Source organism: Aquila chrysaetos, chromosome 1, assembly GCF_900496995.4.
Source record: "Aquila chrysaetos chrysaetos chromosome 1, bAquChr1.4, whole genome shotgun sequence".
In the NCBI taxonomy this organism is placed as follows: Eukaryota; Metazoa; Chordata; class Aves; order Accipitriformes; family Accipitridae; genus Aquila; species Aquila chrysaetos.
In genome coordinates this window covers 70,825,588-70,842,590 of record NC_044004.1, presented here as the reverse complement: position 1 = coordinate 70,842,590, position 17,003 = coordinate 70,825,588, and the positions used below count along the sequence as shown (strand labels likewise).

The window sequence follows — 17,003 nt, the reverse complement described above, 5'->3', positions numbered from 1 at the left end:
ACTTCCAGGTCGGGGAAGGCGGCAGGCGGCTTCCGGCGGGAGGATGCGGGGGGCGACCGGGCGCCGCTAAGTCGTCGCCGTCGCCGCCGCGGTGGGCGCGGGGCGGCGGCGCTCGGCGCTGCCGGGGCAGGTGTCCTCTCCCCTCACCGCGGGGCGGGGCTGGGGCGGGGGGGGCGTGGCGCCGGCAAGGCTGCCCGCCCTCGCGGTGAGGGGGGGCGCTGACCGTTAACGGCTCATGAGGGCGGCGCGGGGCTGAGGGGGACCCGGCCTGGGGTGGCGGTGGGCGACGGTGGTGGTGCCGGGTGGGGGGGGCGGGCTGCCTGCCTGCTCCCCGACCCCCAGAGGAGGAGGAAGAGGAGGAGGAGGAGGGTGTGGGTGTTTTCGGCCGGCGGGGTCTGCCGCCGCCGTGCCCCTCCTGCTAACGGGGGCGGGTGGTGGTGGTGGTGGTGGTGTCTCGCTTTCCTCACGCAGAAGATGTTGGTGTACTTCTGGGGGTTCCTGTACAGCAACTACTTTCGGTTTTGGCTGAAGTGGGTCTTGAGGCTGCTGACTCGGAAATGCGAACTGCAGCGCGTCTTCGAGGGTTCGAAGGCAGGTGCGCAGCGGACGCTGAGCATAGGTAATGAAAGGTGCCGAGCCGGGGGACTGCGTTGGAGCTTTAGAAACCTCATCAGAAGCAGTGGTTGGAAACCACTACCTGTCCCGAGTGCGGTGTCCCTCCCCTGCACCGCGTTTTCACCCCTTCCCTCCTTCCCGGCCGTTCCATGAGAATTTTAAATTGCAATGCCAGAGCTGGTTGCCTTGCCTGCTTGCGAAGGTAATCCCAGTTGGCTTCAAAAAAGTGAATCGGAAGTCTTGTATTTTTCCCCAGGGTCTTCCCATCACTTTATGTATGTTTTTACCGTCCTGTTGTTAAAAAAGCCATGCAGAACAGACAGGAATGCACTTTTTTGGGGGGTGAAGGGAGGAAAAGTGATTAAATGCGCAGTTCTGCTTGATGCAGAATTTTGATCCAAAATAGTCATTTAAGAAACTACTTCTAGTTTTTGCCGTTTTAACAATAGCTTGAGGAGGTGACTTTATGTCCTTATTCCTCAGTAATAAACACAGAAACAGTTCTAAGAATGGAAAAAATATCAAAAGACGTACTTTTGTCTTGACACCTTTTCAAATATGTCTTTGTTTTTGTACATGTGATCAGCATTTTAAAAAATCCAAGTCTATTCTCGGCATTGTACTCGAGGATTATAAATCTGTGTAAATGAAGACTTTCAGTTACCTGATACACGTTGATTTTAAGATTGAGTAATTTTTGATTAATTACATGTATAAAAGGGATGCAAAATTTTATAATGCTTACGCACCACAAGAACATCCATTGTTAATTATTTAAAACAATTCAGTTCGATTTAACTGTGACGTTTACTTTTTTTGTATTGCAGAACATTCGCTGGAATCGTCAAAGAATAAGGTAAAAGATGCTAGAGATTAAACTGTAATAAAACCTTCTTTCAGAGACAGATCCCAGGAAAGAACACGTGCATTTACTTTTTGAGGGTGGAGGAAAGCAGAGGAATAAAAGGCAAAGAGGAGAGAACAACATTTGGGATTCTGTATGCTAGGATTAGTCAAGGTTTCTCAAAAATAACCCCATGTCCCTTCAAATGTTTGTTTCCATCTCTCTGAAAGATTACCTGCTCTTTAGCAGCGAGAGTCAGACAAGTCATTATACAGAGCTTCTGTTCTTGGAGAGGGTCAGTTCTCCCTGTCACAGCAATCTCTCTTGCTGTTTTTATAGAAACCAGAAGTGTGATACAGATAAATGATACGGATAAATCAATTAAATGCAGTATATACAGTAGTGTCATGAATTGTTGAAAAAAAAATGTAATGCCAGTTTGAGGGTAGACATTTAACTGACAAGCTCATTCCAATTGTTCTGTAGCAGTTAGATGTAAGCTAACACTTTAAACCCTCACATTTGTGTGTCTTGAGCAAAACTTATCCTCTTTAGACAGTGAGGCGATTGCATTCTCCCTTTTCTAGCTGATCACTGCAGTGTGATGTTGAGAGAGAATATTAGTAACTGCCACAAGCGTCTTTGTTGCAGGAGAGGACAGTATGGGTGGGTCTTTTAGCATCTCTTAATTAAATGATTATATCAAATATATTAATGTTCAGTTTTAAAAGAGTTAACTTTTTGCTTTACTGAAATGAAGCTGCTTTGGTGTTAGCATGAGTTGCCTTAAAGAATGCATTGTGACCATAAAAAATTTAGAAGATGAAGTTAAATTGTTGTGAAGCGATTTTAGGTGGGCAGCGTATAATTATCATTACTAGTATTTGCCCTTTACTCTAGAAGACTGCAGAATAGCAGTATCTTACAGTAAGTTCTTTTGTTTCGCCCCAGCATTGAAACGTCAACTTCGTTAGTTCACTGTGTCCTAATTGCAAAGCATTATTTCCTTACTGAAGTTTTATCACTTTTGCTCCTCAATAGCTACGTTTCTTTCAATTGGATTAGGAAGAACATGTTGCAATTCAGCATTTGAAAGTAAATGAGAGCCTAGACTAGGCAACTCTCAAGTTTTTTCTTTATTCTTTAGGGGACTCCCGTGTAAATGTTGTTTACAGTCTGACAAAGTTACAAATCATGGTTTTATGTAATTATGGCAGATCTTTTATATATGATTTGAGCCCATTTATTGTAAATGTTTGCAATAAATTGACTGTTCTCCTCATATGGTAAAGGATACAAACACGGCAGGTATACAAATGTTGAGAAATAAGAATAAAGTAGATGATCGATTTCTGCATTCCTCATGAAGTCTTTTACTGTGTTAACTTCCTAGGTTTTAAGAAATGCTGTACATGTTGAGGAAGCTGAAGTGGAGAAGTGTGTCAGAGATGTAATGAAAGAAAAGAAAATTGAACAGAAGGATACAGGGTACGTTTGGAACCTGAACATAAGTTCTTCGTGGCAGATAATTCTGACTTCTTGGCGTGTTCTTGCAGTTGCTTAAAGTGACACAATATTTAGACCATGCAGCACAAATCTTTAGAATGAAATTAGAAAATAAGGTATGGTTATGTCCTCTTCAGTTCTAGAAAATAAATTGCAAAATTTTAATTGACATGGATTTGGGATAACTGCACCTCTATCTTGCAAGTCCCTTCTGTTACTCCTTGTTTCTAAGTAGTATGATTATTTCATAGGTTGATTACATGAACTATGTAATTGCTTAGCTATATTTGAGAGTATAGTGATGCTTGATTACTGTTTGCATTCATCTGCATAAGTAATTATGAGCAATTGAGAGGAAAAATTGTGAATAGTCAACATTTTTAAAGTTTAGTGAAATGCTTCTTTGACGCTGTAGGTATTTCTGACAAAGTTTCACTTTAAGACTTACAAAAAGTTTGGTAGGTGAAGGTACAGGGGCCAGGATGATATGTGGAGTTTTCTTGTGTCATCACAGATTGTAGCCAAGTTATTTTTTTCTTCCATAATTTAAATGAATAGGGCCTGACTGTGCAGCGCTGGAATCACCTAGAGGTTTTTTTGTTGTTGTTTTTTTTTTTTTTAAAGTAGAAATAAGATCCATATAGCAGTATACTTAATGAATATGCTGTAGTTGGAAGAATAAACATAAAGCAGTTCCTAATTCTAGTGTTTACATTGCATTGACATAAGAAGGGTCTTATCTGGTAGTTCAAGCAAGAATTTATGGCTAACTACACCTCTTTAATAGCTTCTGTGTGGTGTTTTGTTATTATTTCAGGTTTAAGACAAATCTGCATATATCCTTACTGCAGATATCAGGTTATAAAAAACTTTATTTGAATGTGGAAAATCTGAGGAAGGTCCCGTATGATTCAGATAACGAAGAACACGAGGAACAGTTAATTGAGGTGAAAATAATCTTTTAAATACAAAAGCTGTTTGTTTTTTTCCTCCAAGTCCAACAGCTTGAATGAACTTAATTTATTGGTAGTATTCTTACCAGCTGGCCTATTTAAAGCTCTTTTCTACTTGTGAACTGCTAAGCCATTATAGAAGTGTTGCATTAAAATACAACATCAAAGCAAAGCAAATTAGTAAACTAGAGTTGCACTGGGATTATTTTGTGTGAAATCACACATAACAACAACATATAAGTAGCAAAATAATTTTGTAACGGGTCACTGAAGGATCATAACTAAAAAGATATTTAACCTTATGCACATGTCTAACTTTGTAAACCAGTAATTACTAAATAAAAAAAAGACACTAGTGTTGTCTTATTACTGCATCCCAGTCAATGTCAAAGAGGATAGTTTAATGCTGGAAGATAAAAACTATCAGTAATGTATTTTAGGTAACAATAAATAATAGCGAGCAAATAATATAATACTGGTTAAGGCTTTTTTAAATAGCTTCTACTGTCCAAATATATTAGCCTGTCACTTTCTTAGCATTTCATAATTATCTCAACTTGCTATGCAAGTCCCAACATTGACGCATTAAGTAAGCATTCACTTGTTTCAGTTTATAGCTGTCCTATCATAAAATTATTCCTAAATTAATTTCTGAAGTGAAAGAAGTCTTTGTTTCTTTAGTTGATACAGTGGCTTTGCCCATGAAGGGAAATTACCGCATTTAATGTTAAATGTAATAATTTTCGTAATTGCTGAAATAAGCCATTGTAGTATGACTCCAGATTGACACTAATAGAAAAAGAACAGCATGCAGATTGTATCCTATTCCTTGGTGAATGGTTTCTAATGTGCAGCAGCAAGTGTTCTGAATTATGTGACTTGGAATACTTTAGCAGCTGTGCATAACATGGAAGCATATTTGTGCAGCTTTGGAATTTGCTGATGCCTCATGAGAATCTGAAGGCCAGAATCACCAAGCAGTGGTGTGACATTGGCTTCCAAGGTGATGATCCCAAAACAGACTTCAGAGGAATGGGCCTGCTGGGGTTAGTGAATCTGGTGTAAGTGAAAAGAAGTATTTAATTTCTGTTGTAATTAATTTTCAGTATCTATGAATTTTCTCTAGTTAGTGCTATTTGTAATAAAGACTGAATAGAAGCAAATAGAAATGGTGGCTTCTGTACTGTGGAAAACAGTATTTTCTAAATAAGTCAACATGTCTAGTGGATGCACATCTGTAAATGTGTGGTTGGGTAGAGGCCAACAAGTGAGGGGAGGAGCAGAAAGTTGCCCAAGACACTGTATTTTTTTTGTTGTCATATGATAGATTTGATAGGTTATAACTTAGAAAGTAACTTGTCAAAAGCTTTTGAAATTCCTGAATTCATTACTGTCATGAAAAATAAACAGGTTTGCATAACTTTGCTAAGGTATTTTGTGGACTTGGGTGAACTTAATATTTGATGTTCAGATCACAATGATTTTTATCTTTTTTTCTTTTACTGTATTAGTTCATGCTGAATAGAATTTAATTTGCTACCTTTTCCTTGGTTTTCATTTTGTGCCATTTTTCAGTACAGAGTAGTATTCAGCTTAAGTTTAAAGCTATACATTTTGATGTTGAACACATTAATTTTTTTTATTTATTTTTTTTTTTAATAAGAACTTAAAAAAAAGTAATGGAAGATCCTGTTTTAAACCGACAGGTATTTTAGTAAGCATTACACCAATGAAGCTCGTCAGATCCTTTCTCGTTCAAATCACCCAAAGCTGGGGTAAGTCTCTGTATGACTTTTTCTGGCTTGTTCTGTGTAAGAGCTCATGTGAAGACTGCAAGTATGTGTCCTGAAGGTAAAGAGGAAAATATCTGTGGTTTTTTCCATTAAAGGAAGAAAAAAGGGCCAAAGTAGAAAGGTGTGAGAAACAGAACACAGAAATCAATTTCAGGCTGGGAACTATGTGCAGCTTCCCCCGCCCCCCCTTTCTCAGAATAGACTTGTTGAGACAAAAATGTTGCAAAATACCGGCTTTGGTTAACACAGTGAACACCTTTAACATCATAGTTAGCTTTATTTGTAATAGGCTTAGATTAGATTTAGAAATGAATACTTATGTTTTGCCTTCTTACTGATCTTGTGTTGGGATGGTATAGATTATCTCTTAAGGTCCCTTTTTTGCTAGGTTTCTGTCCTGTAATAAGTATATAAAAATAGATGTTTTGTTGTTGTTCAACTTCATTTTGTAAAGCTTTACATATTAAAACATTTAGCTCATTTTACAGGGGAATACACTCTAAAACCAGTCAGATACAGAGGAAAGCTGGTAAACCTGTGTATATCATCTGATCCATCTAGTCCCCAGTTAACTCGGTCGCCTACCAAGAATGGGAGGCTTTCATGACTTCAATTGTAAATAATATTACCTTGTGCAACTAGGTCACGAATAGGATATCTGAGACATTTAGATCAAATAAATACCCATATCACTGACACAAATTAATCCTTTTATTTTTCCCTTCCCCCAGAAACACTTGTTTTAACAGTCCTTTAAGAATTTCTGTTGTGGTACTTTCTACACCATGCAACAGAAAACCAGATTATTTTTTTTTTAGCTTGGAAGAACAGGTTGAGATGGCCATTCCATTTATACTGTAACAACGTTTTTGATGTCTGATTTTTAATATTCCAGCAGATTTAATGATTTCAAAGGAGCAAATTGAGGTCGATGTTTATAAGCCTTACTGTCTTGTTGTTGCCTAATGGAGGCATTTGCCATACTATTGTATAGGAAACTAGCGTTTTTAAATAACATACATGGTTGTATGCACCAGGGAATGGAAAGAGCGGTCTGTAGGCTGGAGTCAGCTTGTCAACAAGTATCATAGGAAAAATTGACTCTTACAGTTATCCTAATGCGGACTGTTTCAGGGAAGCTTTTAAGTCCTTCGATCCATAAGGTAAAATGTGACCTATGATTGGTGTTTGCAGATATTCTTATGCAATAGTTGGAATCAATCTGACAGAAATGGCATACAGCTTGCTTAAGAATGGTGCTTTGAAGTCTCATCTGTACAACATGGTCTTTGGATTGCCGCAGATGGAGCACTTCCATCAGTTTTACTGTAAGTATCTGTAGCTTCTTTAGTATGGACTACTACCGGGGGGAGGCCTACAATGTAGAGTTTAGGTTTTTTGCAGTGCATTTCCACTCTTTTCTCATTTGCCAGAGCAAGCTGTTTATCTTCTGGATCAGGTATTGGAAATGCACCTGATGCTTAAACACTGTGCTACAGGAATGTACGTTTAAGGGATAAATTTGGGTGGCTTTCTATATATTAGAGACTGGAGCCTGAGAACTCGGTATTTGCAGATTTATTTTTTTATTCATTATTACAGTGTCCAAAAGCTTGCTGTTGACCAGGATGGGACAGTCCCTACTTTAAGGGATTGAATAGAGTCTAGAGGATCATTCTAGGTCTAGCTAGATCAAGGCAGAAAATTGTGGAGGTCATTTTTGCAGATCTGTATTTTATTTTCTTCACAGGTTATCTGGTTTATGAGTTTGACAAGTTCTGGTTTGAAGAAGAACCAGAAAGCATTATGCACTTCAACCAGTACAGAGAGAAATTCCATGAAAAAATTAAGGGACTTCTACTGGATTGTGATGTGATACTAACCTTACAAAACACAAAGAAACCTTAACTCCTCTGCTGTCTATGAGGTTTTGCATCAAAAGTGGAATTATGCATTTGGACAGAAGTTTTGCTTGTTTCACCAAAAACTGTTTAACAGTAGAACTTTTTTTTTTTTTTTTACATTTAAAAAAATAATCAAAATTCAGTTAAGAAAGCTTGGACAATCAACCTCTGTTTACAGGTCTTTATATGCTATTCTCCAAAGGACAGCCTTTTTAAAAAAAAAAAAAAAACACAAAAAACAAACAAAACCCAACAAACCAACACAAAAAACAACCCACAAATCTCAAGAGCCTCTGGATCACTTGCTTTCACAATTTCTTTTATACTTCTTGGTGCAGGAACATGAAGCAGGTATTTATAACGCATCATGGTTTCCATGAATAGGTTTGACTGTTAATTGTCTTTTAAAAGCTTCTTTTAGTTGAAGTTACTCTGGTTTTAGACTTCCTGCGTTCTTGTTCTGTACATGTAGTCGATCATTCACTTGTCAGTGTTAAATTTCTCTGATGAAGAGGTCCACGAAGGGAATGTATTAGTCGCTTATGATTTTGGAGAAGAGGCTTAATCCATCAACATACTAGTGTACTTACCAGAAATTACTTCTGGCTAAGGATTTTTTTTTTTTAATCTATGGATTTGTACCAGCAAATTCTGATGCTTGGAAAAAGCTTAGTTTGCAAACAAACAAAAGGAACCACAAATCATCAGTGTGAGGATCAGATCCTCAGACTAAAGCTACTCGTTCTAAAAAAACTCCTACTGTAAAAAATTTCAGTTCTTTCTAATCTGACTTCAGCTGCTCAGGCTGCTTGACTTTGTATCCATTGTCAGCCCTTTCTTAGCAGCTAATGGGGTATTCTCAGTGGGAAGTATGAGAGAGTTAGTTTGGCCCTTTTATAAAGTTCAGCCATTAAAAACCTTTATTGCAGCTGCAGTCCCTATTTTGTGAAAATAAATTCACACCTGAGTACAAGTCTCTAACAAAGATGTATTTTCCATGGAAGGGATGCAACTGCAACATGTTCCTTAATCTTGGCAACCTCAGACAATCTAGTCAATAGGACTAAATATCTATATTGTGACTAATTATTGCTTAAAGCAACTTTAAACAGATTTGGTATGACCATCACTTCATTTTCTAAAACCTACTATTAAATAAGTGCCTTCTGCTTTATTCAATCACTGTTTTATTTTGATTCTGTAACCAGATCGTAGCCTTAGAAGCTTGAGTTATTTGGGAAAGACTCTTTCAGTATATACCTAAATAGCACACAGTGGCACAAAATTTGTATGCTAATAGAAGCTTTCATGCCTCTTTTTTTTTTTTTTTTTAAATCATCTCAGGTAAATTAGTTAACTTCTAGTCAATGACTAATCATGAAGAGATTCCTGAAGAATACAAACATTGAACATGAGAAGAAAAAAAGACAAACCCCTTTTTGTAATGAGTGATGTTACACTACATAAGTATTAAATGTATTATTATAATATGTAATACTACATCTTCTTGGAGATAATCAAAACCCAACCGGACATGGTCCTAAGCAGCCTGCTGCAGGTGACCCTGCTTTAGGCAGGGGGTTGGACTAGGTGATCTCCAGAGGCGCCTTCCCACCTCAGTAATTCTGTGAGTCTGTATTGTGTAATTAGTGACTTCTTGCACTGCATCCACGCAATTGCTCTTGATCCCTTAAATGTTGGTGATCTCCTATTTGTGGGAAAGCTCCTGACTAGGGTAGACAGTATGTATGTAGGAGGTAATGCAGTTCTGTTTCCTTTTTATGATACCTTAGGTATAGATGAGAGTTAAACAATTCTGAAGTTTAACACGTGCAGGGTGGAGAAGGGTTCATCTCATCTGTGTTGGGTTGATGCTATTCTACTAAAAAAAAAAAAAAAAAAAAAAGTGACTTGAATATGCTTGTAGGGAGAGTATTTATGGTTATGCCATGGTTTGTAAGCTGAACAGCTAAACTGACTAGATTAGATATAAAACTGACCACAGGAAGCCTCGTTCTTCTCCTACTCCCAGGTACTTCAGTCCTGTAATTCTCGCCACTGAAAAAGCTGAGATCCTGTGGAGAGTGTTCTGGGATTCAGGTCCTGCTGTAGAGCTCTGAAAGTGGACTCTTTCCCAGTGGCGGAGAGGTTAGTTGTCTGTTACTCTCTAGCCCCAGCTTCTGTCATGTTTGTCTTCCTTCATTCATTTTGCTATTGCTTGTAGATCTCTTTTGCAAGCAATGTGAGACATGTTGAATTTCAGAAGTGACCCCAATACGTTTAGCAGCAGCATCAGGAAAGGCAATCCCATTCTTAATTTTCACCTACTGCTTGCAAGCAAGTAACAAAATTGCTTGAGCCATCTCTCTGAAACACTCCCGTGTGCTAGAGTTTGCAACCTTTTTTTTTTTTTTGACAACAGGTGCAAAAATAATCTACGCCCTCCTCTTTCCAGCCTTGAAACTTTAACTTGGCTCATTGTTCACTAGCAGGCTGACATTTAACTACTGCTGAAGCTTTTAAAGCCCAACCATCAAGTTTCAGATTTCCTATCACACACCGAAGACATTTTATTGTAGAATGTAGATTGAGCCCAATGTGAGATGCATCTTCATTAGCTTTTTGGTTTTTTTCTCTTTTTTAAAAATCAAACTGTGAGCCGGGAGTAAACTGTGGCAGTATACAAAGAAAAAAAGTAACCCCAACCTTCATCAGATGAGTGAGATACACAGGAATGCATTAGTTTGCCTGTAGTAATTAAAGTGAATGTTTATGTTAGGCTTCAATACACCTTCCCAATAAACGGTTAGAATTTGCATGTAGTTTTGTACGATCAAGTAGGCCAGAGTCACTCACTATATGTAGACTAGTACTGGGTGTCCCTCTTTTGCACCAGTGGTAGGCTAATTGTATTATGGTGGTAGCTAGAAAATATATGGAAAAACAGTAAAATTGTTTTTAGGGAAGGGAAGAGCAATGTTTTACTAGTCAGCGGTATTTTAATACTAACTCTGTTGTAGGGTGACAATCCTAAGGTTATGGAAGATTCAAAATGGAGGTAGGCCACCTTTCTGCAAGTTGATATAATCAATTTGTTTAACATCAGAATTTGTTGCTCATGGTTTATTCTAAGAGTCCTAAAACCTTAGTAAATTCTCTTGTTATTTATTAACTGTCATGTTTTAAAGTATGTATTATCTTATTAGAATTTGCAAGTACTGTTAGTTTTCTAACTTGCTGCCTCTTTAAAGCATTCACTATGTGAAAGCTTATATGCAATAGTAATTTTAGAAAAAAAAAATCTAAAACTGAAGACAACAAGGTGGTTCTCTAAATTTTGTTGTTGTTGTTCCTGTAGCAACTGTTTAACAAGCTACCTCCACTTTTGTTGTTTAGTGTATGCTTGAAACACGGTGCCACTCCATGAACAAATTAATCTGAAGATAAGTAGAAGTTTACCACAGGCAGAAGTAAAATCTAGTCCTTCAGTAAGTAAACACAGTGCTCCGTAAGTAACCAACTTGATTGGAAAGCGAGTTGAAGACAGTGCTACTTAGGAAGAAGGAAACTGAGAATGTTTTTAAACAGATTGTGCTGCTGTCATCTGATACAGCAGTGTAAAGAATAGGGTGTTTTGTCCTAAAGGACAGTAGGAAAAGGTGCCAATTTAAGCACCTCAGATAAATAGTTTCGGATTTTCACTCTTTGAAAAACAAAACAAAATGCAAACAAAAAATTAAACACACACACAAAGCCCCAAGCATTCATTTTCCAGATTTTCCATCCTAGTTTAAGTAACAAACATTTTACAAAAAAATAACTGTTAGCCTTGTTTTAAGAGTTACCGTGATGAAAAAGTTTGTATTTAGTTAGATGGGAGTTCAGCAGTCAGTATTCTTGAAAATACTGCTAGTGAATGCGTGGTAAAGATGTAACCTGTTGTTTCTTTCTGTCATACTTGTTTTGTGTTGCTGTAGTACAATGGTGATCAATCTTTGGACTGATGTTTCTTGTGCCAGTCTGTATATTGTCTTTCTCTAGCGAAGAGAGAAAAAAAAAAAAAAAAAAAAAAAAAAAAAAAAAAAAAAAAGACAGCCCAAGGCAGCGTGTGGACAGTTTCTTCTTATCACACTGTGCTTAGATAGCCTCATACTAATAGAAATTTCTGTTTTACACAATATAAAAGCAATAATGTAAACTGTGATGTCTGTGTAATAGAAAGAGATGTTTACAATGGTAACAAATAAAGAACGAGTTATTCCAAAATATTGTCAACATGAGTGTGTTATGGCCTGCTAGAAAACATAACTATTTCCAGTTAGCCTCATGCTCTTATGCCTGTGCACTCTGCTGTGAGAGAAAGCTTTATCCTATCTTCTTTTTTTTTGTGTGTAGTTACGTTTGGTTTGGGTGTGGGGTTTTTTGGTTTTTGTTTTGTTTTTTTTCTTTTAGAGGTCTCTGGTTCTCATACTGGGCTTGTGTTTGTGCCTAGGAAAGGCATTATTAGGGAATAATGCTATAGCAGAGACTGTTGAAATGGCAGGCAGCAGAACATAGGTGTGTAGGGAAGCTGAACTGGAAAACACAACAGCTGGAACAAAGCCTAGCTGGCTTACATACGTTTTCTAGTTTTTAAGTCATCATTCAAGATATGTACCTTAGATCAAACACCATAAGAAAGGGATAAGATTTAAATCCGATGGCGAGATCCATACAAAGACTGTTTGTTTTTAACTCTCAAGATTAGTCCGATACCACAGAAAACGTGCTTACATGCAAGTCCACTTGAAATCTTACATCTATTGTAACAGGAAACTGTGCAATGGGGAAGTCCGAGTTTGACGCATATTATGAAGTTGTGTCCGTTACAGCCTTTAACGCCCCCTCACCCCCCGACCTTCGTCAAGCTGTTATTCCTAACCAAAGTCACAGCGAGGGTGTGTGGCCCAGACCAGTGGCGTTGGCGTGAGGTGAGGGGAAAGGCTTCCTGCGGAGGGGCTTCTCTAGCTGTCGTCTCGCTTTGTCCTACAGCTGACCTGGAAGGTGGTGGCATCCCTTTTTTCAAATTCTTTTGGTCCGTGCCACAGCACATAGACCTCACTTCCTTGATATATAGCACATACCAAAAGCATATTGGGTTGGAGGGAGGCAGAGAGTAGTTTTGCTGAGTTTCTTTAGCTAGAGCACTACATTGCTCTCTTTTGTGATGGACCAGGATTTTGATTATGGAATGTAAGAGGATATTACACAGGAAGGCTGCCATACTCTGCAGCAGGTGGTAGAGATTCATTACTGCTTTATTTCAGTTGTTCTTAAAATCCTGACTTTAAAAAAACCCTCTGTTTTAAGCTTTAAAAAAACCCCAACAAACCAACACAAAAACCAACCAAACCCAACCCAACAAACCACTACAAGGATTTTGTTTGAAGGACCTAGAAGTTAACTCCAAGAGTTAACTCAAGTGTTTTTGTTCAGGAGAGCAAAACTTCAGGAACAAAACTGAGAGTTGGAGAAGAACTCTGGAGAACTTTTCCAGAGAAAGAGAAACTCCGATACGTGGTGTTTTTTTTTTTTTTTAAACCATGAAAAAATTTTTACCTCTGTATCTTCCACCATGCCTTCATCTCCACACAAGCTATGTTAAATAATTCACTTGGTTTTTCGGTTCCATGTGCATTTCTCAGGTAGCCTTTGTTTCTACTCTAGAATTTTGGAGACCAAACACTTCTATTTATTAATGTACCAACGTGCCACTACATGAGAACTACAAAATCTCACCTGTAGCAATTTTTATTTCTTCAAAAGCATAGAGCAGGTCCTGCACTATAGAAACACGCCACTCCTCCAAACCCCAAACGTCAAGTTTGGTCAGTTATGCAAATACCAGTTACTTCAGGGAAATGGGATGAGGAAGCAGCTATTCAGGAAATTTAAACTGAGATACTGAGTACCGCAGAAAAGAGAACCATGTTAAATTATGTTCTGCTATGACATGCTTCGAGACGTTACCTGCATTTATTGGGAGCATCTCGCACTGCAGTTAAGACAAACTTCCTGTATTTCATCCCTTGTATTTCCAGCACTGAAACACTCGTACCCAGCGACGCTGCCGATACCGGCATGTGCCACACATTTCTGTTATTAGCCATATTCCAATGTAATGTTCATTGCCACAGCTTTGTTCTAATTATTTGCTGTCGGGCTAATTTGTGTTTTCACTGTTGAATAAATCAGCATTTTAAATGAGCATTAAAAGTCACAATTGCTGCTTGCAGTACATAACATTTGACTCGAGACTATCTTGTAGTGGAAATAGAAACAGCATAAAAAAGCCCCCCTGCTTTCTTCCAACCAGAGGATAAGGCTCAGTAATAGACACAACTGCTTCCCTTTCCTTCCTGCTATAACATCGCGCCTCGGCGTGTATCTAAACTGGTGAGGTCTAGTCACAGACCAGCCCTCTCCCACCGCCTCAGGTGTTGATGGCAGGGTCTGAAGGAAGGCCCCGGGCGCTGGAACCTCGAGCTCTAGCTAAGCAAAAGGCCAGGATACTAAGGCACACTTCGCCATGGGCTGAGCTCACCCACCAACCCGTACGCTATTCCTCAGTATTTTCTCATTTTTTCCAGATGTTTTAGTCTAAGTCCGACTAGTCCATTTTTCTTACAAAAATGGATACAACAGCATCAAGTATTTTTTACAGTTAATGTTTCATTTTTGATAAAAAGCATCTTCTAGCTACCGAGTACCTCGTTATTACTGAATTACCAAGAACTAGAACAGACAAGAGATTATGGTTAAGTCACTCACAGAGATGCCAGAAGTTTGGAGACTTAACAGCACTGGAACTCATCAGCGTGCACTCAACCCAAATTGGTGGGGACTTGGCGAGCCGTGCTCCTTCCTTGTAATACACTGGTACAGCCACAGGTGCCTTCTCCGACCTAGTGCTTTTCCATTCAGGCAGGTTGTAGGCTTACAGTGCTTACGCACCAGCTTCATTTTGTTCCTCTAAGCATCCCGATGGAATTCAAACTCTTCCCAACAGTTTCTTGTTGGTTTCTGTATCGCGCATACTGTCGAGACACCCAATTACCACCAGTTTCAAAATGCTGCTGCAAGACTAGAGATTAGTAACGAACACCCTGTGGCAGGATGGATCCAGAAGCTTGGAGAGTACCCAGCGGAGGAAGCAGACCCGGCTGCACAGCTTTCCAAGCAAAAGCACCATCTCTTTGCTTGACCAACTGCTTTGAGGCCATTCCCTTTCTCTCCCACGGCCCCCTTACACGCCACACCATATATACCATACCAGCTGCTGCTATTTTAATTTATGACACACCACCTATGACATCTACTACAACAGAAGCTTCAGTGTCACTATATAAGAAACCCTGAGCTGCTTTTCTCTTTACAACAGTTTTGATGTCAAATTTTCAGTAGGTTTAATACATCACATAACACGCTTTCTGTCTGCTTGCCCAAAACTCACGTAACACAAACCTTCACAAGTCTCAAACACAACTCTCGGCTCTAATGCCTAGAATTCAGGAGCTGTAAGAAGCTACAATGAAGGAAATAAGTACCATTGAATTTTCATATGCTATCAGCATCTGCGTAAGTTGAAAGGCAGATTGGAAAAAAACTTGAGAAGAATGTTTCTTTATGGCTTTTTTTTTTTTTTTTAATAGAGAAAGCTCTATAAAATAACCTCCCACTCCTCCATCATCTGCTGTCTGTCTCTTAGCAGGCAGACAGCACCCTGTTGCCACCAGGCTCCTACCAAGCTAGGAAAGCAGTACATGGCAGGGTCCAGTCACAAATTTCAGCTCTGAAGAGGAAAAAGATCCTCCTTTTTTTTTTCCCCGGCCATGAGATTAACAGCCCTAACTAAACTCTACAGTGCACAGATTAAAGAGACTTAATCTCAAAGCATACAAAGCACAAGACATAGGCATATCTAAAGCCATACCGACTTGCTTGTATAGCATGCCTACGCATACAGGTAAGACTTCAAAAATATTCACTCACGTTTTCACATCACTGTATGCTGGTCAGTTGAACTCTTCTGTAGCTTTCCTCTCATCAACTCCCACCCAGCTACTAAAGAACAGGTCACGGCAGATCTTGTCATCAAGGCAACTGCCAGGTGGCCATTTGGTGTGGCCCTAGTCAGGTGAGCTGCCTCACCCCCCAAAACCTGGAGAAAATCAGCTCACCTGGCTGCTACCTACAGCAAAGCCATTCTTAAAGATGACCTGGCTCACCCTTGGGAGCTTTGTTGACATGATCAGGAAGGTAAGGAAGGCTACTGGAGCAAAACAAAAAAAGTTGCCTTGTAAAATGGCTCCTGTTACACCAGAGATCCACCTGTGGATGCCTCTTCTTGCTACAGGAGTCGTAACAGCAAAATAATTTTCACGATATCTTGTACCCCCAGCCCCGTGGGTGGGGTGTGGAGCAAAGCTGGCAAGCCCTTGTAAGATAAAGAAATGTTTTTCATCTGTGGTCTGTGCATCTCTAGGGGTGTGTGGAAGACTGCCGATAGGCTTAAATTCACTTGGCCATGGCAGACACCTAAAAGAGAAATATTTTAGGGATCTGCAAACTTAAAAAAGGTCAACAGTCCGCTTAAAGATGTTAACCCTTAGTGCTGAAGGCTTCTGTGATAACTTACTCAGCTGCCAGGCATTACCATAAAGCACCCTGCTCTGGCCTTGGCATCTTAAGTTAAAGTCATATTCTTCAAAATGGTGATTACAGCTTCAGATGAGTATCGTTATTGGATACACATGTAAACCAATCTGCATAGTCTCATATGCAGAAAGACTATATTGCTTTTTTCATACTGTTATATGTGGTCTACATATGGGCAATTTATAAAGGAAAGAACTCTACTCCCAACAAGAGAAAAAAAAAAAAAAGAACAGTAAACTGACTGAGACAAGGGATATATAAGCAGTGGTCAGAAATTAACAGCCACGTTTTGCAAATTAACTTTATATACACACGAATAGATGGTAAGTTTCCAAAACGTAATTCACTGAATAGAGCACATCCATGTCTGTTCTGTCACTGCCATGGTTTTCAGGCTGACAGCTTACCAGTACCCTGTAAAAAACATTCTAATATTTAGAGCCTTAAAAGCATTCCCAGTGACCTATAGTAAAGCATAGATGGGTCATAAAATATCTGGGTGTCTTAAAAAGTAGTAACTGTTGTCACCAAATGTGAGCATAGCAGGGAAAACTGCTTAATGAAATTGGGTAGGGTGAGAGAAGCTTGCATGGGTTGCTTGTCGCAGATGGGATTAAACACATTCAAGTGTTAAACAAAACCAGGCATGGGAACAACAAATGTTTTTGTTCTGAAACCTGGTGTTGAAGAT

The 17,003-nt window shown here is 39.1% G+C and overlaps 1 protein-coding gene and 1 long non-coding RNA gene across 6 annotated transcripts; one reads left to right on the top strand and one right to left on the bottom strand.

Annotated features, from left to right (window-relative positions):
- Window positions 1-11,881, top strand: ELMOD2 (ELMO domain containing 2). Of its 5 annotated transcripts, XM_030017301.2 has the most exons (10): window positions 32-79; window positions 121-130; window positions 472-619; window positions 1,443-1,471; window positions 2,853-2,947; window positions 3,783-3,912; window positions 4,846-4,979; window positions 5,625-5,693; window positions 6,906-7,039; window positions 7,462-11,881. In XM_030017301.2, exons 3-10 carry the CDS (start codon window positions 475-477, stop codon window positions 7,617-7,619), a joined length of 894 nt encoding a protein of 297 aa, XP_029873161.1. In that variant the 5' UTR covers window positions 32-79; window positions 121-130; window positions 472-474; the 3' UTR covers window positions 7,620-11,881. The 5 variants fall into 5 exon arrangements, 4 of the variants coding, with proteins under 4 accessions (XP_029873151.1, XP_029873142.1, XP_029873161.1 ...); XM_030017291.2 differs by lacking the exon at window positions 121-130 and having other exon boundaries at window positions 1-91; XM_030017282.2 differs by having other exon boundaries at window positions 18-126.
- On the bottom strand, window positions 9,509-16,029 carry LOC115342677. The gene is made up of 2 exons (XR_003923865.2): window positions 15,647-16,029; window positions 9,509-14,691 (listed from the first exon to the last, which is right to left on the bottom strand). It is a non-coding gene; the product is annotated as an uncharacterized LOC115342677 (long non-coding RNA).
- Between the last annotated feature and the right edge of the window lie 974 nt (window positions 16,030-17,003).

What these genes read in the sequence shown, in the direction of transcription:
- ELMOD2 (XM_030017291.2), top strand. Translation starts at nt 475, where the DNA reads ATGTTGGTGTACTTCTGGGGGTTCCTGTACAGCAACTACTTTCGGTTT. An exon ending in GCAGCGGACGCTGAGCATAG is followed by an intron (nt 620 to 1,442) that starts GTAATGAAAGGT and finishes TTTGTATTGCAG; the next exon opens with AACATTCGCTGGAATCGTCA. An exon ending in ATTGAACAGAAGGATACAGG is followed by an intron (nt 2,948 to 3,782) that starts GTACGTTTGGAA and finishes TTATTATTTCAG; the next exon opens with GTTTAAGACAAATCTGCATA.